The sequence below is a fragment of the Corvus cornix genome, chromosome Z, assembly GCF_000738735.6.
Source record: "Corvus cornix cornix isolate S_Up_H32 chromosome Z, ASM73873v5, whole genome shotgun sequence".
Taxonomy (NCBI): Eukaryota; Metazoa; Chordata; class Aves; order Passeriformes; family Corvidae; genus Corvus; species Corvus cornix.
In genome coordinates, this window is record NC_046357.1 from 28,841,311 (window position 1) to 28,868,325 (window position 27,015).

The 27,015-nt window shown below is 42.3% G+C and overlaps 1 protein-coding gene and 1 long non-coding RNA gene across 4 annotated transcripts in view; one reads left to right on the top strand and one right to left on the bottom strand.

Moving 5' to 3' along the window:
- LOC109144656 overlaps nt 1-10,932 on the bottom strand; it is a 29,064-nt gene extending 18,132 nt beyond the window's left edge. The window contains exons 1-2 of the long non-coding RNA XR_005603840.1: nt 10,856-10,932; nt 5,788-5,940 (exon numbers count right to left, since the gene is read on the bottom strand). This is a non-coding gene — a long non-coding RNA (uncharacterized LOC109144656). The remainder of the gene's footprint in view (nt 1-5,787; nt 5,941-10,855) is intronic.
- Nucleotides 10,933-11,151: 219 nt separating this feature from the next.
- RNF38 (ring finger protein 38) overlaps nt 11,152-27,015 on the top strand; it is a 104,349-nt gene continuing 88,485 nt past the window's right edge. Inside the window, exons 1-2 of one of the 3 annotated variants that reach the window (XM_039567112.1) lie at nt 11,395-11,452; nt 25,130-25,214. In XM_039567112.1, coding sequence (XP_039423046.1) covers nt 25,166-25,214 — 49 coding nt within the window. In that variant the 5' untranslated portion in view covers nt 11,395-11,452; nt 25,130-25,165. Of the gene's footprint in view, nt 11,453-25,129; nt 25,215-27,015 lie in introns of all 3 variants that reach the window. The other 2 variants (XM_039567111.1, XM_039567110.1) reach the window with 2 other exon arrangements.

Here is a 27,015-nt window from a genome sequence, read left to right on the forward strand (position 1 = left end):
GGTTGGAACTAGATGATCTTTAAAGTCCCTTCCAACCCACACCACTATACAATTCCATGGTAATGCTGAGTCTGGCAAAGACCAGTTTCCAAATTTTAGCACTGTTCATTTTTGCAGGATTTTGTCATTAATAGTCTAATCATGCCTTGAATTTTCAGTCTGTTTCAAGGCATTAAATTTTTAATTAACATTATTAATTCCATTTGTTATAGCTCCTTAAAGCATGATTTCTGAAGATGGTAAACATTTAACTGCATTCTGCTAAATGGATGTTCTGTATAGATTTATAAAATACTGAAAACTAATAGTTAACCATGAAAAGAAGTAGCAGAAAGTTACTTTTTTTTAACTTTGAAAATGCCATTTTCACAAAGTCTTGTGGGATTCCTGAAGGTCATAATTTTAATGCTGTGCGTTCATCTAGCCAGTGTGAACTCCTGCTTGGCACAAAGACTACTCAAATCTCAGCTTGGCACATGACTGCCATTGAAGATCTGGACCTTAACATCTCTGAACATCTTTGATGCCTGAATCATGCAGGCATTTAAGCATTTCCAGCTAAATCTTTTACTTTTGAGAGAGGTAGGCAGGCCTATAAAGCTCCCTCTTGGTGAGTCCTGAGTAGGTAATCCCACTAGGTATATGAGGCTACTTGTGGAATTATTTCTTTAGCACTCACACTGAGCCTCAAGGCTCAACAGACCATTGAGCCGCAAGTGCCAGATTTCAGGGGTCCCCTGCACATGTGACGGAATTGAACTAATAAGACTGATGAAGAAAATGTGAAGAGCATGTGCCATTGTTCACCACAAAAAGCAAGAGGAGATGCTACTTTGTGGTCTGGGTCTGTGTTTTTACCTAGGAAAACAGCTTTGAAGTTGTTTGAAGAATCTGGAACCAGTGGTTTGCCAGAATGTCACTGTAGTTGCACAAGTGTCTGCAGACAAAAGTCACAGTTTCTGCTCAGAGGTTACAGAGCTGCATGAAAAGTTAAAATTAGCAATATCAGAAAAAAAGAGCATATATCCATGTCTTATGGCTCTTCTACTTTGTTTGAAAGCCCTCCACTTCAGATACCATGGCAGTTAGCCTACTGTTGGCAGATTGTGATGGGCTGACCCCGGCAGGCAGCCAAACCCCACATAACCACTCCCATCCAGTGGGATGGAGAAGAGAATCAGAAAACTTAAAGGCAGAAAAATCATGCGTTGTGATAAAAACAGTTTAACAGGTAAAGCAAAATCTGCTCAGGCAAGCAGAGAAAACCAAAGTATCCATTCACCACTTCCCATTAGCAGGCTCCAGCAAAACAGGGCTCCATCATGCGTCTTTCATCTACAATCATCACCAATGTACAAAACAAAAAATTTCTTTCATAAATCTTTTCCATCTATCTGGACTTCTTTACTCCTCTAATGCTTAATCAACTAAAATGCAGTCTGTCTTCTAATGTTTGGAAGACTAATAAGCTTCTCATGTGAGGAGAGTTGTCCAATGACTTCCAGTTTCTCATCAGAACATGATCTTGCTTGGCCTGAATGGAGGACAGGAGAAGGAGGGGGAGTAAGCAGCTTTCACTGCATTAATCAGCCCACATCTTCAAAATGAAGACTGTAACAGTAGTCCCTCACACAGCTGATGTTCTTCTATGTGCTGAAAGCATGAAGAACACTAGAGTTCCTAGCATTAAGCTATAGCCAGCAGTGCAGATTTGGAATTTGCATTTTGCAGAGAGCAGCACTCATCTGCTTGGCCATTTTTAGTGACGAGCTAAGAAGCAGCAATAAGCAGAGTGGCATTTGTGTCCCACTTAGCAGCGATCATGACTACTTATTGGCAAAAGCATTTTTGGATTTCTTTCTTTTTCAAAAAAAAAAAAAAAAAGGACTGACATCTTATTTACAGAGGAGTTTTCAGAGATTATGACGTTTCTACATATCCTGACTCTGTTTCATCCTTTTATGCCTCTGGCTGTATTTGTACATGTTAGTGCATATGTATGTTCCTATATCCATGCCTGACACAGTGATTCTGGACTCTCTTTTGATATCTTATTGACCACTGAAACAAGAAATTGACCTTTGGAGACCCTGGAAGATTTGTATTCTTATTGATACACAAGTGAAAGCTGATGCTTGGGAGTATTTGTCCCTCACTGTCTGGATATATTGTGTGTTCTGTCACAAAACCCTCTCAGAAACTTGCATACTCCCAATTCTGCTACATGCAGACTTATGATCTATCTGCTATCTGTTACAATAATACCTTGCCCTGCACTATCAGTCACTCTAGGCTGGTGCAAATCAAATGCCAGCAAACAAACATCTTCTCACAAACATCTGAGGGATGTGAGCTGTTCAATCTGTTTCAGCACCAGCCACTGTTGTATTATGTTACTCATAAACCATACTGATAAAGCCACAAATGACATTTTGTTTTAGGTATTAATCAAAGAGTTGTGGTCCCCCAGTGTGTCCCTTTCATCTGGTTAGCCAAGTGGCTTTAAAAGGGCTCAGTGGAAGAGCAGATCAATAACATGCTGACAGTAATATAACAGCATTGGTTTGGCCAAACTCCTCCAGAAAATCTACTATCCTGAGATATGGCAGGATTGTACTGATCAGGAGGGAAAGACATCTCAGTCAAAGAGAAATTAAAATATTCATTATATATCAAGCATATCATCCAGTGAGGGAGCCTCCTTTTAGAGCCTTGTCCTGCCTCCTTCAACCAAACCATAAGCAGCACCATGCTCTGGAGATGATTTTACAGAAGAAATAGGGCTCTCCACAGAGAGATCATTAAGAAATTGGGTAAGACAGAGCACACTTAAACTATCGCACACTTCACTGCTTAACTGTCTCCACATGTTGACTGAATGCACCTGAGGGGTCTTTCTGTCTCATACATCTGAAAGTAATAGCAGACAATAAATTCTACCACCCCACAGAACTATGTACATTCCTCATGGTTGCATATGTACAACACTTCTATAGCCTTAGTCTTAAAACAGCCAGTCTGGGGACACGTGGATGATTTGCCCTGATCAAACCAAAAGGGACTTTTGTCATGAAGGAAAAATTCAAATGGCAACTGCTCAGCAATAGCAATTTGTGACAGAGGAATTACCTGGCGTAGTTCACAAGAAGACTTAACTGCAGAACTGGTTAAAATGACTGGAAGCAGGAATGCCAAAAAACAGATCAACCACCATGTAAAGGAGTGAAGGTTCCCTTGCTGATGAGAACAGAAATGCTCCAGTGCGATGTTGCGGGACCATGTAATTCAAATGGTCAAGGGCCACTCTGGTAGGTGGAACAGTTGCTGGAGAATTAACCCAATGCTGGGCTGAGGTGCTCCATGCCAACCATCACATGGTGGCTGCAGGTGCAAATGTACATTCAGATTCAGCTCATGCTGCATCTTTGTAGACTCCTTGGAGAACCATCAGTGACAGCAGGACTGTGTCCAAGGCTCTTCCCATTAGATCTCTTTATACTTAAGTAAAAACACATGTTTAATTCACCCCAAGGAGTACAATGAAGCAGTCATTAGCTGTGCATTCTTCAGTAATATAGTCTTACTTGCCTAAACACAACGACGATCAATTACCATCTTCTTTGCTCATATGTCAGCCAACACTTTACCACAAAGTCTTCTTTTAGTTTCTTCCATTGTATACCTTGACAAATAGACTCTGGAATTGCCTGGGGTTTTTTCCTTCTGCATCCAGGTTTGTTTTTTCATAAACTCACTCTGGATGGAAAATGGTTATACAGACTGTACACATGGACATCCACATGTGCTCATGCACACACACAAACACCCCGTCCCCCCATTATAGCCATTCACCAAACACCAGCGGGAGCCTTAGCCTGAACCTAAATCAACCCACGAAAATGAATTGGCTTAGAGAATCTCACACTAATTCCAGAAGGTGGTGAGGTCGTCTTAACTCCATCAAGATTTCAAAAGTTTTTAAAGGCTTAAGTACAAATGCCTCTGACTCTGTCTCAGTCCTCAGTCAACTTCATAGTAGATGCATATATAAATATAAGTGTATATACATATACATATGTATGTATGTATGTATATATATGTATGTATATGCACATATTGGTGACAATATCTGAATTTGATAATTTTCTAGTCAGTATTTTCTGATTTGTAAATAACAAAGCCTTCAAAGACTAGTAGTCAAAACAAGCAACGTCAATCTTTGCCACCTCATCCTTGATTTGCTTCTCTGTACACATGGACATTCACATGGAAATGCTAATTCACTTGTTGGGGTCTAACTGGAGAAAAGAAGGAAACTCAGTCCAGGTTCTCCATTAACAGAGACAGATGTTCTACTGCTCTCTTGGCAGAATCCTTTCTTTTCACTGAAGTGATACAGCATGTGAAAGCAAAAAAAAAAAAAAAAAAAAAAAGCACGTGCATCAATGAAATATGTAGCTCTGTCAAGCAAGGAGATAAATGTCACAGTATAATTAGTCCCTCTGTAGGTGTGTTTTCTGGTTTTGGTGGATGAATGGGAAATTTCTCTACTACTTGTTAAATATGCCTAAGAGTGAAATGCAGCCTCCAGAGGCACTGAGAGTCAGAGCCTGTCAATTCTGAATGTAGACATCTTGTAAATTCTCTTTGTGCCTCAGACCCACACAGCCACTAATGATGGTTTCTGTCATTCAAACCTGTTTTTTAAATTTCTAGTTTTATTTCTTCAGGAAACTTCAGCCTGGGATACGAGAAATTACTTCCGTGTGTATTTGATGGGAATGTACACACAAAACCAGTGAAACATTAAACAAGGCAGACAATAAATTCTGTCACCTAAACAAAACCACCAGTTCTAATGTTCTGTCAAAGCTCTAGCTCAAGGTGTATTACTCTAGCCTGTCCTCCTCTCACTCTGTAACTAAACTCCATTCACTATGACTGATAATCCTTCTGCTCTGAATCAAACATCTGCTTGTTCCATTCCTGGACCTCTCTAGTCTTTAGGGAAGGTACCATGATATTTAAAGGCATTTTGTGGAAAAAAAAATTAAAAATTGACATTTGACCACAGTTCAGGACTGCATACTGATTATTCCTTCTAGCCAGGCTCTGTAGCCCTGCCAGTGAATAAGCAAAGATAAACCTAGCTTTCAAGTAGTCCTTGCAGGTCTTCTGTTGATTATAAATATATTTCTAATACCCTATGATGCAACATCTGGAAGGACATAATATTCTCACTGGCAGGCAATCATTTAACAACCGATGCGTTAAATGTGAGATAATTTCAACATGGAGAGAAAAGCAATAAGCAAACACATCAGCATAAGAATAAAAAAGCTAATAAAATAGAACACAATAATACAATGATCATAGGATGTAATATAAAATGTAACATGCCGGATGCAGGTGGTGTGAATCCCACAAAAATATCACACCAATGATATCCAGCAGTTTGTTGAATTTCTGCTGCGATTAGAAAAGTTCCAGCAGGTATCATGGTTGATTGCAACAGTCACTTGTTTTTGTTACATAATAGCCTTTCCATATCTAGTTTTTAAGGTTCCTAGTTCTTCAATTTGAGAGTATGCTGCGTTCCATATTGGTCCTAAGAGTACAGGCCAACTTAAAGTCCAGAATTCTACTGGCATTGATGTGAGATTTTTGATATTTGCACCTCATGGTCAAAATTACTGCAGAGTTTAACAATTTCTGTGGGTTTACATGATAGAACACAAGATTTCTCAATGCAAGGGTTACCACTGCCGGATACATGAAGCATCCTACCTTTTTAGATGTTGTCAACATTGTCTCCAGTTACAGCACCTCATCATCTGTGTATTCATAAAGTTCCAGGGAATGCTTAGTACACTTTCTAGATAGTTACTTTCTGTGGTATGCAGGTTGAATGACAGCTTTCACTTGTTCATTTATCAGTTCCTAGTGGAGGAGAAAGAAGACTAAGTCTTGGATTGTATCCAAGCCTCAGTAATGACTAGTTTCATTCTCACAGTATCCACAGTCTCCCTTATTCTTTTCCCTTGAAAGTCCAGCAAAGTGACTCAGTGTTTTTTCAGTGATAGGCGTTGAATCCTCTCCTGATTTCCTGGATACCACAACAAGGTATTTAAAGTATACTGCTAGTGTTGTTCAGTACATGCATCTTATTCATTAAGAATATTAACTATATCACTTTTCCTGGGAACAGCTGCAGTGGGTGGTTCAGGGACACTGTTCAAGGCTCTGTAATCTACTGTCAGTTGCCATGTGCCATGACATTTCTTTTACTGGCAGCTACACAGGGAGAATGAGACTTGATAACAATTCCCCACTCCTCTACTCCTTTTATCAATTCAGGATAATATTCATGATAGCAGTTCTTCTATCAATATCAATGCAAAATCATATCAATTCAATTATCTAATTCTTTCATCAATCCACAGGACAGATAGCGTTAGAAGGTAACTTGTAATGTGAAGTATCAACTAGATTGCTATGGGATAAAGGAGCAGCTGTTTGCAACAGATTGACAGCCAGGGATGTATTTGCATGAGGTAAACTGTGGGCCAAATGGTGTGGTGCACCTTTTCCCACTTTCCCCATGAGACCACCCATGACTGTCCCTTCAATACATGCTAGCCAAAATCTGAGCAGGAGGTGAGTGAACACAGTCCAGGAGTCTAACTCCCTAAAGGTTAGCTTTTACATCTGCACTTCAACACTGCAATAGTGGGTCTACTTTTCTTCAGTTTGATGTTCTGCTCAGTCTGGCTATACTCTGCAACCATTACTCAGTAGCTATGACAATCATGTAACATCATATGGGGTTTAAATATTAGCCACCATGTGTAATAGTCATTTGAAAAAGCTGGCCCATATTTCTGCTACTACTTGTTCAGAAACAGAGGGATGCATGCATGGTGTTTTACAGTGTGGGATAAAGCTGCAATATCTACTACAAACAACACCATACTCTCCATTGTAACACGGAAGGACTTCACAACATCCCCCTTTGACGTGCATTTTAATATAACTGAAGACTAGAGTATAAGAAATTCAGAAGACTGAAGTTGTTTTACCCGGGTTTCTTGTGAGAAACCTGTGTGACCACAGGGCAAAACTCTTGTACTCTACATAGAGCCTGACTATCAGCCTTAATCCAGAGCACCAACTGAAAGGATGAGAAACATCCTGCCAGTGATAAAGTAAAATGCACGATGAAACCACCTATCCTTTTGCCTGCACTGTGCCTTCCACACTGTATTTCTCATACTCATTTGAACTGCAAATTTTTTCCGTACAAATCAAAACTTATTGGAGAAGAGTTACTCTAAATCAAAGAAGGGTTAATTTAGATTAGGTGCAAGGGGCTTGAGAGATGTGGGAAGAGAGTTAACCACTGAAAACTGAGGCAAAAAAATGTTAAGTGCCTCAGCCTTTTCTGTATCAGACCAGTTATCCTGTCTTATTTATTGGGGGCTTACATTTTCTTTGGTCTCCTTTTCTGACCACATACTTGCAGAAGTCCTTCTTATTATTCTTATTACTGTAGTAAAGTTTCTCCTCTGGTTGGGCTTTCTATCACCTGGATTAAGACCTCAAGGCACTCCAGGAGTCTCCTGGCCTGCTTACAGCTTGCTGTGCTGCCTTCCCAGCAAATTCAGAGTGGTTGAAGCCTCCCCATCAGGATCAGAGCTTGGAGTGTGAATCTTCCTGTCGCTGAAGTAAAACCACTTCATTAACATCCTCCCCTAGACCTGGTGGCCTGTAGTAAACATCAACCATGAGGATGATGTCCACCTGAGTTACAGGTTGTTTCACCTATTGAGGTGACTACTCCCCAGTGCCTTTGAGGGATCCCACAGGTCAGTTATCATATCAATTTTCAAGGTCCATAATGAGTTTTTTCAATCTTGCCAGACTTACTTGCAGTAAATTTTTTTCTATATGTCTGTCTAACAATCAGGCACTTCAGCAGCACCAATAGAAACAAAACAGAGATAATGAAGGATTCTTGATAGAAATCATCCCATTGCTAAGTCTGGCTTACACCACTCCAGCTGCTACCAGCATCTAAGAGATACTCTGGGCACAGTGGATGTTTAACTTTGTCAATTTTTAGTGAAACAATATATCTAATCTCAGAGTTTTCAACATTGTATCACAGTAAGAACCCTGAAAATCATACATGTAACTGATTCTTCCAGATCATTGGGAGAGGTATGGAAACCTAGACTCCAATTTTGTATTGTTTTTTAGGCAGAATTGGTTATGAGGTTGGGAGAAAAGCATTCCTGTTCTGCAAAGAGCTTGCATCAGTGTCAGATTTCTTGTAATGATCTAACTCAAACCAGTGAAATCTGAATTCACCTGAAGCAAGAAGAAGCCTAAAATACTGAGTGTGGTGGCTCTCTGATCATTGCAGCATTTCAAATTTGTAAACTTTAAAACAAAAATTACAACAAAGGGGGGGAAAAAAAGCTTCTTGTAACTTTTCCCTGGATCTGTTTGATATAAATTACCAAGGAGTAACTCTGGATATCCATCAGTATGTTTCTGTTTAGAAAAATGAGTTAACAGTTGTTTGAAACCTTAGATAAAACCTTGTCTTTAAGTACCTGAAGACCTTAAGTAGATCTGAAAAAGGATATTTGTACATTGCTAAAAGTTTGCCTGTTCTCCAAATGTGTTACTTACCCTAATAGGGCATTAGACTAAAGGTAGTATCTCTTATCCTACTTGAGTAAAATGACACTCCAGAAAAAAAAATCTGGATCTAGCTTTTGCAATGGTGTTACCTTGAAAAGGCTTTATTTAAATTTAGAACCAACAGGAAAATGGAACACCAAAGCTCCAGAAGAAAATGAAGTGCAGCGCACCACCACTGTCAGGTTACGGCTGCAAGACTCCTGCCCCAAATTGCACAGAAAACAGCCTTCCTGAACTTCCAGACAGCCGGTAGCCTGGAGTGTGTGCTAGACTGATAGTTAAAGTAGCTTCATACTGCAAGAAATAGCTTCGCTTATTTCTGGAAAACAATCTACATACAGGAAGATTAAAAAGATTGTCTTAGCTGAAGGACCTGTGCTATTTTCACACCTTTCCTGTAGTGTAAAATTAGTATTCAAATTTGCTGGTTTTGGAGGGCTCACAAAAAAGGAAGTCTGTGCGACAGCGCACTTTTAGGCATTACCTTCAGCATGGGAGTAGTTTTAAAGCAACTTCCCCCCAGGAAGTGAGTGAAAAATGAATCATCATAAAAGCAATAATGGCTCTGTTCATCATTTTCTGCCAGCTGTCCACTGCCAGGAGCTTCATGCAGGCTGCATGTGCATGCCAGAGAGCAGCAATCTGAAAGAGGTGCAGACACCTCGGAAAGGTGAAGTGGAAGATACTTCAGACCCTCATGTTCCATAGAATCAGGAGATAGGAGCTGTTCAAGTTGTTTCCTGTTTCAGGGCTGGAGAACTAACACTCCATGACGCTTAAGCAAAAAAATCTTGAAAGGTTTTGAATGACCTTAAATTGTTGGGACACAAGAATCATATCAATAGCCTGCTACAAACCCCAGAGTTGTTAATCCTCTGGGGAGTCACGGTCACCTGCTCCCACACTGGATGAAAACCTCAACCAAATGACATGGAATGAGGGAAAAGACTGGCACAGTGGGGCAATGCTGGCAAACGCAGGATTTGCAGAAACATTTCCCAGTCACAGCACTGCACAGGAGAAGGCAGCACTGCTGTGATGTGCAAAATGAAATGAATTCTCTGTCGGCACATTTAGATCTCAGAGAATTACTGCTGTACAGCTGAGGACAGCAAGTACACCCCTCTAAGTAGTAAACTTCGCTGTGAATTTTCTTGGTTAATGCATGTGGTTTTTTCCCCACTATTCTACTCTTCCGAAGAACCAAACCCGCTGGGCTCACTGCACACGCAGCTGTATCTCCGCATCTCAGGGACACACGGACGCACGCACAGAGGCATTTCCCTCACTTCCAGAGAAACTCTTAGTTGCGTTCCTGGTGACTTCTCATGTAAACGCATTTGTTAGAATGTTGTTCATTTGACAACGAAGGAATAAACCGGCGTCATCGTGACAGCTTAAGGATATCCCCGTCCTTAACCTATCCCTTTACCGACATCCTTGACTTTGCTGCATACACCGGCAGGCGCGGTGTGTCCCTGTGAGGGACCAGTACCCACCGCCCCCCGCTGACGCCTGGATGGGGCGGTCCCCGCTCCCTACATGTGCCTGTGGGGGCCGGCTCGCCCGTCGATCGCGACCTTTGCCCCCTGCCCGCCGGCTGTCGCCCCCGTCCCCGCAGCGCCGTTCCGCCTCGGTGGGCGCGGAACCGGACAGCGAGGGCGAAGGGCCCGCGGCGGTGCCCGTGCCCGCGGAGACGGAACGCGGGACAGGGCGAGGATGGTTCCAGGCTCTGTGCGCAGGGGTTGCTCGGGAGGGCCGCGGCCCGCCGGGGGCCCCTGAACGGACCCCGCTCCCTCTGTCCCGAGGAGGCACCACCGCAGTGCGGGGCGGCCGCGCCTGTGCGCGCCCCGCGGGTCGTCACGCCCTGCGGCAGCGCTGCTGCGAGCGGCGAGAGGCCTTGGGGAGGCGCCGGGCTGCCGGCGGGCCGCTGGGGCTGGAGGCAGGGAGAGAAGGAGGGAGGCAGGGAGGGAGGAAGCAGGCGGGGAGACTTCCTCCTCCTCCTCAGCGGCAGCAGTAAGCAGCATCTCCGCTGGAGCGGCCGGCACGACTGGGCACCGTCTCCCCCCGCCCGGCGGTGAGCTGCGCCCCGGCCGGAGTCTCCCCACGCCGCCCAAGCCACCCACGCGTCCCCGCTGGCGCTGACCGCTCCGCCGTGCCCGCGGTGGGGCTGCTCCCGGGGCGGCGGCTGCCGCCGGCCGGCCAGAGCGGGAAGCGATGCCGGTGGCCGCCCGCTCGGCAGCCCCCGGGGCGCAGCCCGACGCCGGGTTCCTTGCCCCTGCCCGCCGGCGAGACCGCGGCGCCGCTCCGCGCGGCGAGGAGAGCGGCGGCGAGCGGCACCTCCGTCAGGCCGGCGAGGCGGGCCGGCGCGGCAGATGGGTGGCTTCTTCCGCCGCCCCCTTCCTGCCTGCCTTCTCCTCCTCCCCTCCGCCGCCCCCCGCCTCCTCCGTTGCCTCCTCCCCCGCTGCTGGGGCCGCCGTCGCCGCCTCCACCTCCCCCTCGGCTGCCTCCCTTCTCCCGGCACTCCCCCGGACCCGCGCCCGTGTCCGCTCCCGCTCCGGCTTCCCGGGACTCGCCATGAGCGGCGGTTCCGGTCGCTTACCGCCGCCCGCCGCCCTCTGCCCGCCGCCGCCCCTCCACGGGCCGAGCTTGCCGGAGGCGGGAGCGCGAAGCCAGGGCCGGGGCAGCCCCGCCGGGCACGGCGCACCCCGCGGCGCCCCGGGCGTCAGAGCCCCGCCACCAGGTGAGCGGGAGAGGGGCCCCGGGGGACGGGGACTGGGTCCGGGCGTCCCACCCCCGGCTGGCAGCGCAGCCGGCCCGCAGGGCCGCGGACTTGCCCTCCGCAGCGCCCGGGGTCCGTCCCCGGGTGGGGGCCACAGGCGGGGCGGGACGGGACGGGATGGGATGGAGGGCAAACTCCCGCTGTTCTGAGCACGGCGTGGCGAATCGCGGCGGCGACTGGCGGCAGGCCATGTGTCGCCTGGCCGGCAGCGAAGTGCTCGGGGCCGCCTTTGCGCCGGTGGCCGGCGCAGCGACGGCTCTTTCCCCGACGGTCGGTCGGGATGCGGCGGTGCGAAGCGCGGGCGGCCCGCAGTGCTGGCGCTCGGGCGGGCGCCTCCGGCTGCGCGCTGCTGCCGCCAGCGCTCCCCAGCCCCGCGCCCCTGCCCGCCGGCGCAGCCGCAGGGGTTGCGCCGTGCGGGGCATCGTGCGCGCTCGTCCTCTCTCCTGCGCCTCATCACACTTTGATGTGCCCTGGGCAGCGCTGGGGCCTCGCCGGCTCTGCCGCCCTCCTTCCTCTGCGCAGCGGCCGCCGGCCTGCTGCAGCCTGCCGGCTGTGCCCCGCTCCTGGAAGGATTTTTGTGTGTGTGTGTGTGTGAGAGAGAGAGAGGGGGCGATGTGTCCGTGTCCGTGTCCGTGCCCGGAGCCAGGCTCCGCCCCTCGCAGCGGGCTGCCGGTAACTGCGGGAATTCACGGAGCACAGTGACCGGTCATATCAAGTTCCTGCGTGGAGCTCCAAAATGCTATTTGCAAGTCAGGTTCTTGCCTTGTGAGACCCTTCTTGAGTGTCTTCGGGGCTCTCATCGTCAATCCTATAGACATGTTCTTGGATTTCCTCTTAGAAACCGCCCCCACAGGAGGGTCCCTCTCAGGAGCTGGTTTTGCACATGTGGTTCATTCATCCTGAAGCTTCGATGTTTTCAGGACTATGGTCCCAACATATGGGTTGGTGTGCTTGTTTACAGTCAAACACAAGAGCCGCTTCCAAGGCTGTGCTAGAGTTTCCCACATGCTTATATTTAAACGCGTGTCTGTGTGGTTTTGGGATCAGGGCCTTAGATGTTTTCCTAAGCTGTTCTTTGTGAATGGCAGCCAGAATGAAGTTGTTTATGCATATATGAAGTTACTAATTAGGAAGTGGTATGGGAGAAGGTCAGAAAACAAGACATCATTCTTTGGGCCTGGAGGGTGAAGAAACGGGGTGTCTAATTAAGTCTTTTCTTAGAATGTATTTTAGTGGTGCTTATGTCTTGGGCACTTAGTTGGGTGATTTACCAGAGTCTATGGTATGGGTGTTTATACTGATAGAAATCTTGCTCTGAAATGAAGTAGGTTTTATAGACAAGCTCCTCTTGAAATTCGTGATTGACAACATAGTAAAGGATTACAATGCAGACAGTTGAGGGAGAACTTGAATTTTTACCTTTGCATTGTGTTACATAGTTCAAAAGCAGCTTTTTCGGTGTCCTGAGACCACACAGTACACGGGGCAGATTAGTCTCTCCCAGGCCTTCCAAATAAAATACATTGAAGAAAAATATTTTTCCAGTATAGGTTATTTGGAAAAGGAGGTTTTACCTGATGAAGATCTATTTCAACTTTTTGTTTTAAAATTGCCTGGACATTCCTGGTGTAGATGATAAACTTATCTTAAAGCCTGATCTCAAAACCTCTCCTAATCTTCTTAAGCTCTTAGCAATCCTATAAACAAATTGACCTAGTATGCTACTGTTGGGAGATAAAAGCTTTTGTATTTTCTGTGATTTGGAAAGTCATGGTGGAGAAAGAACTATAATTTTTATCATTTAATGAATTCTTCACAGGCCTAGTGTACAAAGACCTTAGTGTTAGATTAGGGAATGGTGGACTTTTTATTCTTCCAAAAGGGCCTTTTTTGGGTTTGTGCTGAAGTTTTGGTATTCACTAGCACTAGTTTAAAAGCCCTTAAAAGTCCCGCGTTTAATGGTAATTGCAATAGCTGTAACGATTTTGCTCAAAAGAGCTCTTGCAGACACCCAGATTGAAAGGTTAAGTTTTACAGTATACTTAGGTCACAGTAGCAGGTGAATGTTTGTGGCCAGTCATCATTCAAAAATACATGAAGCATTTTCAAATAGTATGATATGTAAATCCTCTTCTAATTTTGAAATAGTGTCATAATTTTCAGACAAAGCCAGGAGATTTCTAGATTGGGCATGAGAAGTGTTTCCTTGCTTGTTTCCTTCCTTTTCTCCAAAGGGAAAGTCTTTTCGTGAAGGTCTACCTTTTTCAGTCAAATATTTGTCACCAGGGAAAAGAATGATGCACTAAACTCAGGCATCAGGGCCAAACTTGGATTGTTTTGCTGAGCATCCTCTTAGTCGTACTCTTGATCATAATATATTGACTTTCAATAAAAACCTGTATTGTGATCTAATCTTAAAACATCGAGGGGTAATGAAATTGCTGTAGTTTACATGCAAGGTTAAGAGAATGTTTGCTATGTCTTTTCTCCCAGCAGAAAAATGTTCAGTGATGGTTGGGTCTCTTCTGCTGTTGTTTCTTTTGTGTTTTTTTCCAGTATGTGTCAACAGAATAGAAAGTCGCCATTCGTGACTATCAAATGTGAAAGGATATTGGACTAGAAATGCTGCTGATTCTTTGCTTCATTCAGAAAATTGATCCTGATCTTAAAAGGCATTTCACTGTCCATAAAGTTTTTTTGCCTCTCCTGGGATACCTACATCTCCTTGGTGAAAAAGAGTAATTCGCCTAGAGGAGGACTTGTCAGCTAGGAAAAGGGTGTCTGTAGTGGAAATTCTTAGTGTTTTTGCATTTTATTTTGGTTTGGGGTTTTTTGTTTATTTGTTTTTTGTTTATTTGTTTTTAAGGTCTGTATTGGTGTTCTCAGGTTTTGCAACATCTGGAAAGGAAAGATAGCTTTTGAATGTTTTTTGCTCTATTTAAGATACAGTGTTATGTCCATAACTGGCGAAAACAGCTTTGCTCTTAAACATCTTTGTTACTCATATCAGCTCTTTGGATGTCACCTGATGAGCTTTGATAGTTTATTTAATATTGCTTTTTCTCCTTCTGTTGCTAAGTCTTTAGTTAGTTTAGTTGTTTTTTAAGGTGCACACGAGGTTAAGTCCTATATTAAGAGGGGTAATGGAAGGTGCTTATTTTGGCAGATAGCTATGCATTTGCTAAGTCTTTCAGTTTGGAGAAGCTGAAACTTCTGCCAAAAGGATTAGTGCCAGTTTTCAAACATAGTTGATTGTAGAACGTGGGAAGTTGGACTTCTTGTAAAGATTGTATGAATCAGTAAAGTGCAGTAGAAATCTGAATTAATACACAGCTTAATGCTGTATATGCTGAGCAGCTGTAATAGAATTGTGTGTTCATATTGACACATACAAACTTCTGTGCTTTTAGTAGTTGTGCATAGTTATACCATCTCTGTGTGGTATTTGTGGTTTTATTCTTGAACTGGAGAGCAGTTAATGTGGCTTTACAGTGAGAGTCATATTTAATTCTGGCATGCTTGGAGATAGATGCTAGTTTTTTTATTTATGACATGGTGATGCCTTCACAGCTTTATAACCATATAAAATAAAGTGAGATGGAAAGATAGCTTCTTGGTAGGAACAAGTGAAGTGTGTTCAATATGTGGAGACTTTTCAAGAGTAACAATTGATTTTGATAGATTAAAGAGAAAATAAACAAACAAAAAAAAGCCCCACCAAAACCAGAAACTATCATTGGAGCATCTCCATCTTAATTTGGTCAAAGGGTGATGTAAAGAAATGGCTTGATGGTACTTCTTGGTTAGAATTACCACAATATTGTAAATCTATTACTTTGCATGTTTGAACATGATCTGTTTTGGACATGAGATTGCAATTACCTTTAGTATATCAGAATTATTCATTATAATGTTGGTATGTTAGTTTTGCTACTTTTGAATTATAAAGGAAGATAGGAGGCTTTGTTTTTTACATAAATTAGTTGTACTTTGAATAGATTGTAGTAATTGCAGAATTAATGTTAACAGACATATAATAAATGTTTGTTTCAAGAAGTTGGTTATAAGAGATATGAGTTGCATATTTATAGGATTAATTTGGGAAATAAATGCAAATGTACTTCCTTAACAATTATTTTCAGATAATATGCATTTATTTTTAGCCATGCTCTGTGACTATCACTTCTATATTTTTATTTCATTTTTACTTTGTAGTGTTTATAGGAACTGGAAATTATAATTTTATGGCCTGAAATTGTTCTTTGGAGGTGTGCCTTTTGGGTGCCAGCATCAAGGCAGCTCAAGTGGATGCTAGCAAGTGTTGATATACGGCCACCCCCCACCCCCAACATAAGTATTTAAGGATAGTGTGAGACTGAAATAAATCTATTTTAAGTAAAATACATAATATAAAATTAATATACAGTTCTTTTAATTGTAATTCATAGAGTATGAACAACTTGATCCTTTCCTAATCTGCCATATATTAGATGTAAAATATACAAAAGCATGGAAATAAAAAATCCAGAATATTCTCTAAAGTACAAATTTCAGTTTATAATAGCAAGAAGACCATAGATATGTCTTTAATTTGGAAATGCATGCTCTGCTTTGCAACATCTGCTTATGAAATAATCAGAATTATCCTTTTGGTCTAAGCCATCATGCTAATGAGTTTGAGAAATATGTTTGCCTTGTCACAGAAAGGTTAAAATGGGAAACTGCTTTAAAGAATATTAATAAGCATGATTGATAACATTGTAAATTCTTGGAAAAGCTGTGTTCAATTAAAAAGTAATGGTGGGGTTCAGGTGTTTTTTCTCTGCCTTTTTATATTTAATTTTGTTGCTTATACAGCCCTTTTTTCCCCCACAAATTATCTTGGCAAAATGAAATCCACATGCAGACAAAATATTTCTGACCAATTTTTTTTCTTTCTTCTTTTTTTCCATGAAAAAGATAGGCTTTAAACCTTTTTCAACCAATAGCTTTGCACCTTTTCTGTTAGGTCTTGCACCTTAGGTATTTTAAATGGTCTTGTATGCCATCTGCTTCATATTAGAAGTTCAAATGGAGATGTGTCATCTAAATGTAAGGGTTGTCAGTGTTCATGTGATGCAAGATGTGGACGGGTTAACAGGAAGGTAGGGTACCAGAATAAGAGAGAGTGTTATGAATTTTGCACAAATTTGTTCTGGTTTTGGGTGGAATAGAGTTAATTTTCTTCCTTGCAGGCACTCTGGGCATCAGTCAGCATGTGATGAGTGATGGTATTGTGCATCACTTGTTTCTCTTGGGTTTTAGTCCTGGGTCACCCCTTTCCCCCCACCCCCTCATCTCCCTTTTAATTATAATTATAATACTGTATCATTATTGCTGTTTTGGTTTTACTTTATTTCAATTACTGAGCTGTTCTTATCTCAGTCCACGAGTTTTACCTTTCCTGATTCCCGCTCACCTCCCAGTGGCAAAGGGGGAGAGTGATGGAGGGCTGCTGCTGGTGCTTAGTCAGGGTTGAACCATGGCACACCGGGAGCTCCCTTTACATGAATATTTTAATACGATAGTACTGCTTTCCCCCACCTTTGTTTTACTTGGTTTTGTTTATTTTATGTTATGGCTTTTTTAATGCCTTTTTTTTAACACCTTCTGGTTGCGTTCTTCTATGCTTGTTCTAAACCATTTTTTTATTGTTTGTGTACGTGAAGTACAGTAAATGCTTGGTGAAATTCCTTGCATAAAGAAAAGACCCTCCATTCTTGATGGGAAAAATACTGTTCTTGTGCTTTGATGACTTAAAATAAAGCTTCCTTCAGGAAGTTGCTTGATGTGTAATGTAGGGCAAAGAATGCGTACTTCACTTAAGGAAAGATGCAGGAAGTTTTTTAAACAGTAAGTCATAGGTATTTTCACAACTATTTTAAGCAAGTATGATATACTGTGTTTTCTGAGCTTCTGAAATGCACACACATGCTCCAAATGTTCATTCTTAAAACAATTTTCCTTAGATTTTCTCAGTGAAGAGCCTGGCATCACAGCTCTATGCTCCTGAGTTGCTGTTCCCATTATCCCTGGCACTGTGTTTAGGTTGGGTCTCTGCATCATGTGTCATGCAAGCCCTTTGCCACCATGATGCATGAAAAAGTAACATCTGTTATCAGTCTCTTGGTGGGAAGGTATGTCAAGATGTTTCTCTAATGTCTTTTGTAATGACTGAAGTTCTGCATCTACACAAATAATCTGTGTTGCTTGCTGCATTGTCTGGCAGCTGGTGTGGTTTTCTTGAACATGGGCTGTCATAATAACCAGCCTTCAATGCAACATTGTAGTATTTCAAAGCTCACATCTCTAATTGGACTTGGTCACCAGCTTCTAGGACAATCCCAAATGGGAAATTAAAATATTAAAGGAAACATACTCTAGCATTTCAATTACAAAAATCAAACCAAGCCTAAAAACCACCAAATAACCAAAACCCCACAAAATTCCAGCAAAATAACCCCCTGAAAAACTTACCTAAGTCTTTAACTGAATTTCTGTTCTTCTGTGTAAGGAACACAACTGTAGCACAAGGGTGTGCAGCCAGTATCAGTTAAGAACATTGCTTAAACTGAGGTGTTTATGATTGTTTCTGATACCCTTTATGAATGGTGGAATTGCACTTCTTCCTGTAATACTACTGATCTCTGCTTCGAAAAAATGTGATTTGTGCTTGTGCACATTTTTCTGGAAGGAGGGTATGAGGAAGATTGTTACGTTATAAATTCTCTGCCAGCTTGTGGAGGAGTAAAGTATGAATTCTGTGAATCTTATTAAAATACTTCATAATCTGCGTGCCTGGAAAATTCCCTGTTAGGAAGACTACCCTTAAATAGTTTATTTGTTTGCATGACTTCTAGTTGTGTAAGAGCCTGAGCAATGGCTATTAAACCACAAAGTATGGCTAGAAACATTAGCTGTGTATATGGAACAGTTCGGTCTGTCGGAGGATACTTGGAACAGCTCCTGTGCCGTATGATTGAACCTGCACCACGGAACAGCAACATACAGTTTGAAAACATTTGCTGCCTGTTTTTACAGCACAGCTGAAAGTTATCACCTCTTTATCTTTTGCTGCTTGGCACCTAAACTATATTCAGGTTCCAGAGTGAAAATATTAGAGATTTGTGTTTACTCTCTGCTTGGGTTCTTGCTCTGTGAAGTTTTGTTTTTTAGGCACATGGATACTTCCAGTTTTATTAAGAGCCTGTGCAAATGTTTGAGGGATCTGAATTGTGGTGGTTTTTTTTTCCTCCCTGCCTACAAGTCGACATTTTGAAGTGATTTTTTGAATTTCCATTAAAAATGTGTTTATCTGTGTTTTTTTGGTGTGTGCAGGCTTTCTGTATAGATCTTTTCCATGGCATCACTTTTTTCCTTTTTGTAAGTTGAAATGGCCCAAAGCCAAGCAGAGTAAGCAGTAGTTTTTGGAAAGAATTATCATGCAGATTTAGTAGTAGGATATTGAGCCTTTTGGCACAGAAACCCTGTGAGTCTGTGATCATTGTGGTTCGTGTGTGTTTTTGAGCAAGTTTACATAAAGTGTTTATGATATTATCTGAAAATTGCTTTTGCAGATTATTTTGGAGGTTGGGTACGGGTTAGTCTTCTGAGTTGTTTCAGAAATGCGTTTTGATTTTTGGAGGCTTGGGAGTGAAGGCTTTTAGCCACCAGTGTGACAAGTGTCTTCAAACTTAAGAAATATGTGATTATCCTTGTAAAGATCAGTGAACTGGGGTACATACGGCAGGGACATATTTCAAGAAAGTGAGACTCAAGATGTGTTTGATGTTGTTCTTCATAGGGGCCTGTTGAGTTGGACTGAAAAAAGTGGATGAGATAGAAAAATATTATTTTCTTTATTAAAACTTAATTCAATTTTTAAAACACTGTCAATCTCTTGTGCCCTTAGGGTATTGATTCTGCTTTTATGCAATGAGATACAAAAAAAATATTACTAATGAATAATTTGGACACTGAGGAAAAATAACTTAAAGAGTTTGTTGCATTTTGGCAGCTTTTTATTTCATAAGGCATTCTGAATATGAAGGGGAAGACCTATGAAAGTGGTAAATATGGTAAAAATTACAAATAGTGACTAGGATTGTGTCACCTTTCAAACCTGGAAAAAACCCTTTTATGGAACAACATATCTCTCTGGTGGGATAGTGATCCTCAGCTCTCTCACAGATTGCATTATATGGTGAGGACCTGTCAGTATGTTGGGGCGCCCGTGTGCTATTCAGAGGGACCTTGACAGCCTGGAGAGTTGGCGACCCTGTGGCATTCAGCAAAGGCTGAGTCTTGCATGGGGGCAGAACAGCTCTGTGCCACGAGCGGGTGGAAGGGGTGGGTAGCAGCTCTGCGGAAAAGGCAGGTACTGACCTAGTGGAGTGAGCTCGCTCGAGGGCAGCAAGCTTATGTAGGGGCTGCATCATGGCACCGTTGAGGAGAGGTAGATTGGACAGCCTGGTTGAAGAGATGGCCCAGAGGAGATCCTGACTGAGAGATCCCAATGGCGTCTGTCCTCCTCTTATGGCAAATGAAGTAAAGATAGAGCCAGACTTTTGCTTGCTGGTAGGGCAAGAGACTGGGAAGAGGGCTCAGGCTGAAACACTTGAATATGTGAAACACCTGAATATGTGATGTTATTAGGAAGAACCTTTCTTCGCTCTGAAGCAGAGAACTGTGGACATTAGGGACCTTACAACTTTGGAGAGATTCAGAACTTAGCCAGGCAAGGCACAGCTCTAAACTGGCCTGGTCGGAGCAGGGGGATTGAATTACGGGGTATCCAGCAGTCTCTTGCAGCCTGAATAACCCTCTATGACTCTGTAGTGAGCGTGTTACTTTTAGCCTGGGGATGCCTGCTTCAGGCATTGTAAATAGAGAAGGAACAGCAATTTGGGACTGGTTTAGTTGCACATGGTCAGAAGTGATGAATTTGCTTTGGCGTACAAATGTCACCTCAGTCCTGTGAGACTGCTTTTTAACTCTGATTTTTTCATATGCTTCTTCCCCACACACCCAACAGTACCTTTTGTGATGCGTATTTAATGTATGAATGTTTCTGGGTAAAGCATCAATAGCTCTTTGTATTTAAAGCAGAGCTACATTTCTGCCTCTCAGCCCTTCTTCCTAACTTACTTGCTGGTTTATGAAAAACAGTCTGTTTTTCATCTGACAGACAAAAGTATGCACTTTAATTTTTATTATTTTTCAGTCCTAGAGGTATAGGGCATGTTGGGTCCTGTCTTTGCTGTCATGCTTGGTACACTCTCAGAAAATGCCAGATAAAGTAATTGAGAGATGTGTTCAGCAATGGGGGGAGGAGGGGTTTCCAAGCTTGGAGGGTGTCTAAAAAATACAAGAATATGTTCACTGATGTATTTTTATCCTTTTTTGTTAGTCTTTACCAAACCAGTCTTTCTGATATGATGACTCTACTAGTGTATAAATTTTCTGTAGTGTTTTTAAGAGAGAATGGTCCAAACAAGAATTCAGTCAATAATATAAAATATGAACACAGCAGAAAGTAGGAGAAGAGTGAAAAACTGTGGTATTTGACCTCCTCAGGCTGCCTTTCCACATAAAAGTGAAATTGGCATTCTTAAGTAAAGCTGTCATACTTGTTAACTTAGTCCTGTTTCTCTGTAAATAGCTTCAAACTTGAGGGAGGCTTTTTAGGTTTTTAAAAAGACTTCTAGTAAATCACTGGTTAAGTAGTGGATAGTCTGCTCTCTGAAGCAAACAGCTTAAAGGGATCTGATGCTGTTCCATTTGACATATTGATCCATGGACATAGGTAGTTGTTGGGCAGTTAGACAGTATTTTGTTTCCAAACAGTTGCAGTGTACGGTCTGTCTTACAAGGACATAGGAAATAATGGAGGATCTCGAGGAGTAGGAAAACCGAAGGAATTGCAGGGAATGGGAATTGTAAGGATTTGAAGGCAAACTGGGTTATTGAAGGGAGAAAACATAAAAGTACAGAACAAGAGTCCATGAACACAGATTTTCATTATTTCTGATGTTCATGTAACAACTGATTTCTTTGAGGATCACTCTTAAAAAGTCTGTGCCATAAAAGAGAATTTTCAAAGTAAGTGAGTTGTCCATGTTCTTATGGACTTGTTTACTGTGAATTAAGTGAAGCATCATCTGTATTTCTTGTTTATGGGCTGCGTGGAGGCTATGTGGCAGGGTGGGTAGTGAAGCCAAACGATGCCAGAGTGTTCTGGAGTTACTGAGTCTTCAGCTAGGTTGGGGCAAAAGTGGATTTAAAGCATTTTAAAACAAAGAGTTGTGCCATTTGTTTCATTTATTATTCTGTAGTAGTGTTACATTTCTGCATTACATCAAGTTTTTGTTTCCTATCAGTTATTTCTTGGATGCTGCATTTTCTGTTTGCGACTGATGTCATAGAGAGGTATCTGTTTCTAGCAACTTAGCTCTTCTGTACCTTTATGTTTCTCCATTTTCTGCTGGTTTAGCCCTTTGGGTTTTTTTGGTCTCAAGTAGCAACACAGATAAAGGAGCAGTATAATAGTTTGCAATTAGAAGACAAGACATAAGATACCATTCTACCACTGTACAACACTGTACAAGAGCTCTTTTTTCAATGCACCATGTCTAGTATATGGCCTTTTATGTCCCTATGGATTTTCAAAATAGGGTTGATTGTCCAGCAAAGAGATACCTGAATGATTGCCACCTGGACTGGTTTTAATTTTGATCTTCTAAAGATCAAAATTAAAGATTTTACACAATTTGAAGAAGAAATGTTGTCTAAGGTTTGTTGAATCTCTTTAGGAGGAAGGTCTACAATAACCATGAAAGGTCTTATGAACTCTCTAGAGAGCAATAGATGAGCATACTTCAAAACTGCATAGTACATTTGTTATGAGTATTGTTAAATATCTGTACACTGACATGCTTTGATATTTATTATGCAGTACTTTTGGAGTTACTGCTTAGGGATTGTCTGTGCTAGAAAGTTATGCTATGCTAACTTAGTCACTATATCCAAAGGGGCAAGGATGGTCTTCTCAGACATAAAAGTGCCTTTGAAATGCTCATTCTGGGAGAGTTTGTCCGATTTTGAGAAACAGGGTAACTCGTCAGTATGAGTATTTCAGTCTGATAACCCCATTGTTCTTGGATTATAGACACAGTGCATCTGGAGAATTGTGGCTTACAAATACACTTGCCTGTTCTCTTATGTAGAGCACCAGCTTATAGATGCTTGAAATTTGAAGTTCCTAGCAGCTATGTGTGGTACGGAAAAGAAATTTTCAGCCACATTGGGGCCCATGTGGTACCTTTTTTGGAGTGTGTGTGTCAGCTGCCTCTTCCTTGCAGTCAGTCCATGTGGTGAAATTCAGAGGTCATTTCCTATAAAACATTTGTATTTTAAGCTTTTACCTTGCTCTGCCTAACTCTTGTTGTCTTGGGTTTGCCGCTCCTTGTGTTTAAAAATTTTGTGCTCCCCTCAGCTCATTTGAGGAGTCATGCTGGAACCTCCTGGATTGTTCTCATGGCTTTCCAGGCTTTTTCCTTGCTTTTGCTACCTCCCAGGCCAATTAAGCTTGTCCTTTTCAAGGCTATTGCTGAAGGAACAAATTTCAAAGTGTAGTAAAAATCCTTTGCTGGGCTGAATTGCGCCTCTTGCAGATTATTATGTTCAGCATTCTTGTGACCATTGAAGCTTTTTATGTTATCACTGGAGCAGCGACATCAAGATGGGAGCGCTATTACAAAGTCTTAGGAGAGGGGAAACCAGGTCATGTGTTCTCCAGGGCTGTCCAGAGTGCTCAATGGAAGATACAGCTAGCAGGCTGAGGGTGAAGAATCATGTCCTGGGAGACGCATTTCTGGGATGTGAAAGTGATTCTCAGCACCAGTAAACAAAATGCTGTCTTGCTTCAACTGCTTGGATTCCTTGTGAGGATTTTGTATGATCTGCAAAACTGGGCTCAGAACTTTTTTTTACGGTGTTACCAAGAAAGACTTTTGCACATGAAGCAACCTGCTATTGTTATGAATGTACTACTTATGAAAGAAGGGGAAGTGGACTTTGGTTGTTGTATATATTAAAAAGAAATGTGGCAGTCTGATCTCTGGTTAAGTCTGAACTTGTGGAGTTTTGCTCTGGCTATAGCATATTTTGTTTTGGAAAAACTTAGGTAGTGAGAGCTTGAATTCTAAATTTACTCACCCAAGCACTGCAGATGTTCCTTTCCAGAAAGCGTTGTGAAACAGAGCAGATGGAGGCAGGTTTTGAGGAGCAGAATTACTCTACTATCTTCAGAAGTGTAGACAATTCTCACCATCAACCACAAATAGTCATACTTGAACTTTGTAAATCAAGTATCATGAAGACAGAATTAACGTGTGATTTACTGGTCTGTGTAGATTTCACTCTTTATGCCTACGTTTAACGAGTAATGTGTTATTGTACTCTGAAATCTGTATTTGTAAAGAGGAGGGCAAGAGACTTTCTTCCACAAGTCCAATGGCTGATCTTCATTACTATGGAGAGGCTGTTAGAAAGCTTTGTTTTGCTTTGAAGATGACACAGAAGCTGTTGAAGTTGAAAAGGGTAGTGTGCTGAAACAAAAACTGGATATCTCTCTGGTCACAAGGTTGTTAGTCATTCAAAGTCTCCTTTACATACACATTTCTGTTGACTATCCTCTATTTTTCCACTGGCTATTACTGTTATTAACATGCTGGTGACCTTAAAGAGTGCTTGAGAGTTCAACACTGGTGATGAGATGACTAGTGTTAAATCCAGTGTCTTAAGTTCTAACCTTTTTTGTTTTGACATACATACTTGGAGTTTGTTTGCATCTAGAGACAAAGAGCACATGCATGTGGAAATGCTCACAGACAGACACACAAACTTAGATACCTCAGATATATAAACAGTCATCTCTCTGTCTCTTAAAAAGATCCGCCATTTGGCAGTGGCCACAGTCCTTCACTTCTAATTGTGCCTCAGTGCATTATGTAAGGTATAAAAAAAAAGGTTTGCTGAAACTGGCTCTATGGTTTCCTAGAATTATGTGTGTTGAATGCATTGTAAACTTAGAGGGGGTTTTTTGTGAAACTTGTCTACATTATGCAGTTGTATAGCTAATGGTTTGCTATGTGACTGGATGGCCCAGCGACTTTGACACTTCTCTTCCAGTTCTGTATGCTCCTTACTGAGATCTTGGCTTCAGCTGAAATACACCTAAAAGAAAACTGGACTATATATGTGTCTTTAAATCTGTGTATATACTTTTTGTGTAAATGTGGGAGCCCTGTGTTCTGGGCTGGAGAGAGGTATGCCTTCATTAAGAGCAACAGTGGTAGTTTGTTCAGTTGTTTAAAAATACTGGTAATAACAATCCCCATCAACAGAAGTTAGTCTCTTAAAATGACCATATAGCCTGGATGTAACTGTAGTAACTTGTGTTCTCTTTCTCAAAGTTTTCATGTCAAAGGGGTATTTTGGCTGCTAAGCTGCTAGACAAACAACTGAAAACTGCTGAGCTATGTGGATGTGTCACAGGTATTGGCTGACGTGCATCTGTGTTGCTGCTTTTGCTTTCAGATGTTACCATGAGTATCAGTTGGAGCACAAGGAGCTATGGTAGTAGGAGTGTTTGGGAGAGCTGGGTCTTGTTTACTTGAGAAAGGTAAGAGTGTGATGGGGTTGTGGGAATTCCTGATGGAACAGAGTGAGAATGGGTGATACCTAGCCAGGCAAGATCACCAAGCAATGAGATTCTTTACTAAGTCAAAGAGTATATCACAAGCTGAGAATTGGCAACTACAGAGAAGGAAATACTAAATCCACTATTACCTCTGTAGCCTGTCACTGAATTAGGAGACATGAAGCAAATTCCGGAGTATAGTTCATTTGTGCAGAACAAAAAAAATGAGACAATATGGAAACTAAAATAAAATTCAGTGGAGAAAGGAGGTTATGTTGTGATGGGATAACTTTGGCTGAACACAAGGTGCCTACCAAAGGCACTCTTACCACTCACCCTCCTCATCTGGATGGGGAAGAAAAGGTATAACACAAGGTTCAGGAAGTACGGTCACAGGCAAACCAGACTTGGTTTGGAGAAATTGGTTTAAGTCATTGTCAATGAAAAGTCAGAGAAGGATAATGAGAAATAAAAACAAACCTTGAAACATCTTTCCCCCACCCCTCCCTTCTTCCCAGGTTCAACTTCAGCTCCAGCCTTCTCTTCCTCTTCTGGCTGAGTGGCTCAAGAAAATGGGGGATGGGGGCTGTGGTCAGTTTATCACACTTGTCTCTGCTGCTCCTCCCTCCTCACATTCTTCCCCTACTCCAGCGTGAGGTCCCTCCCAACTTTTCCAGCATGAGACCTTCCCATGGGCTGCAGTTCTTCATGAGCTGCCCTAGTATGTCTTCCAGCATGGTCACAGCCTCCTTCAGGCACCTGCTCAGATGTGGAGTCCTCCGTGGGCTGCAGGTGATCTCTGCTGCACCGTGGATCTCAGTGGGCTTCAGGGGAATAGCCTGCCTCATCATAGTCTTCACCACAGCCTGCAAAAGAATTTCTGCTCCAGTGCCTAAGAGTATCTCCTCTCCCACCTTTTTCACTGACCTTGGGGTCTGCTTTGTTGCTGTTGTGCAGCAGTCTTTCCCCCTTCTTAAATATATTCTCTTAGAGATGCAATCACTGTCACTGATGGGCTTAGCCTTGGCCATGGTGGTTCTGTTTTGGAGCTGGCTGCACTAGCTCTTGTACTTAGAGGAAGCTTCTGTCATCATCTGTCAGAAGTTATCCCTGTAGCCAGCTACTGAAACCTTGCCACACAGGATGGCTTGAAAAAAATCTCTAATTATCCGCATAGGTAACCAGTGCAGACAAACATTACCTGTATGTATGTGTTATCTGACCTTTGGCTACGCAAAGATTGTGATGTCATGATTTTGTCACAGCTCCAAGACAGTTGCTTGAAGAAGGAAACACAGCTTCTTTCCATAGGGTGTCCTGGAGCAAGACGAGTTGTATGATGAACTGGGTGGAAAAGCTAACGCAGGGAAGTAGAGTGAATTCAGCATGTTGTATTTTTTGGTTTGTGATTGCTTATGACTTAAACAGTTTGCTGCCTAGAAAAGTTCTACGGCTGAAAAGGGTAATGTAGTTGACCCTAAAGGAAGGGTTTTCTGGGTTTCTCATCCTATAGCTTGCATCCAAAATTGAAAATGGACTGCACTGCAGCCATTATATTGAAAAAATAAATATGTATATACAGAAGAATCCAGATAAAGGCTATGAATCCTACTAGATTACTCACTTGTCAGAAATAAAAATGCTGTATATACTTGTAAGTTTGCCATTGGGGAGAGGTCTGGAATTACAAAAAAAATAAAAGAATGAAATTCAAAGTGAAATGCTAAACTGAAACTTTTTGATGTAGATATAGATTAGTGTATCATGTATTTTGCTTAGATTT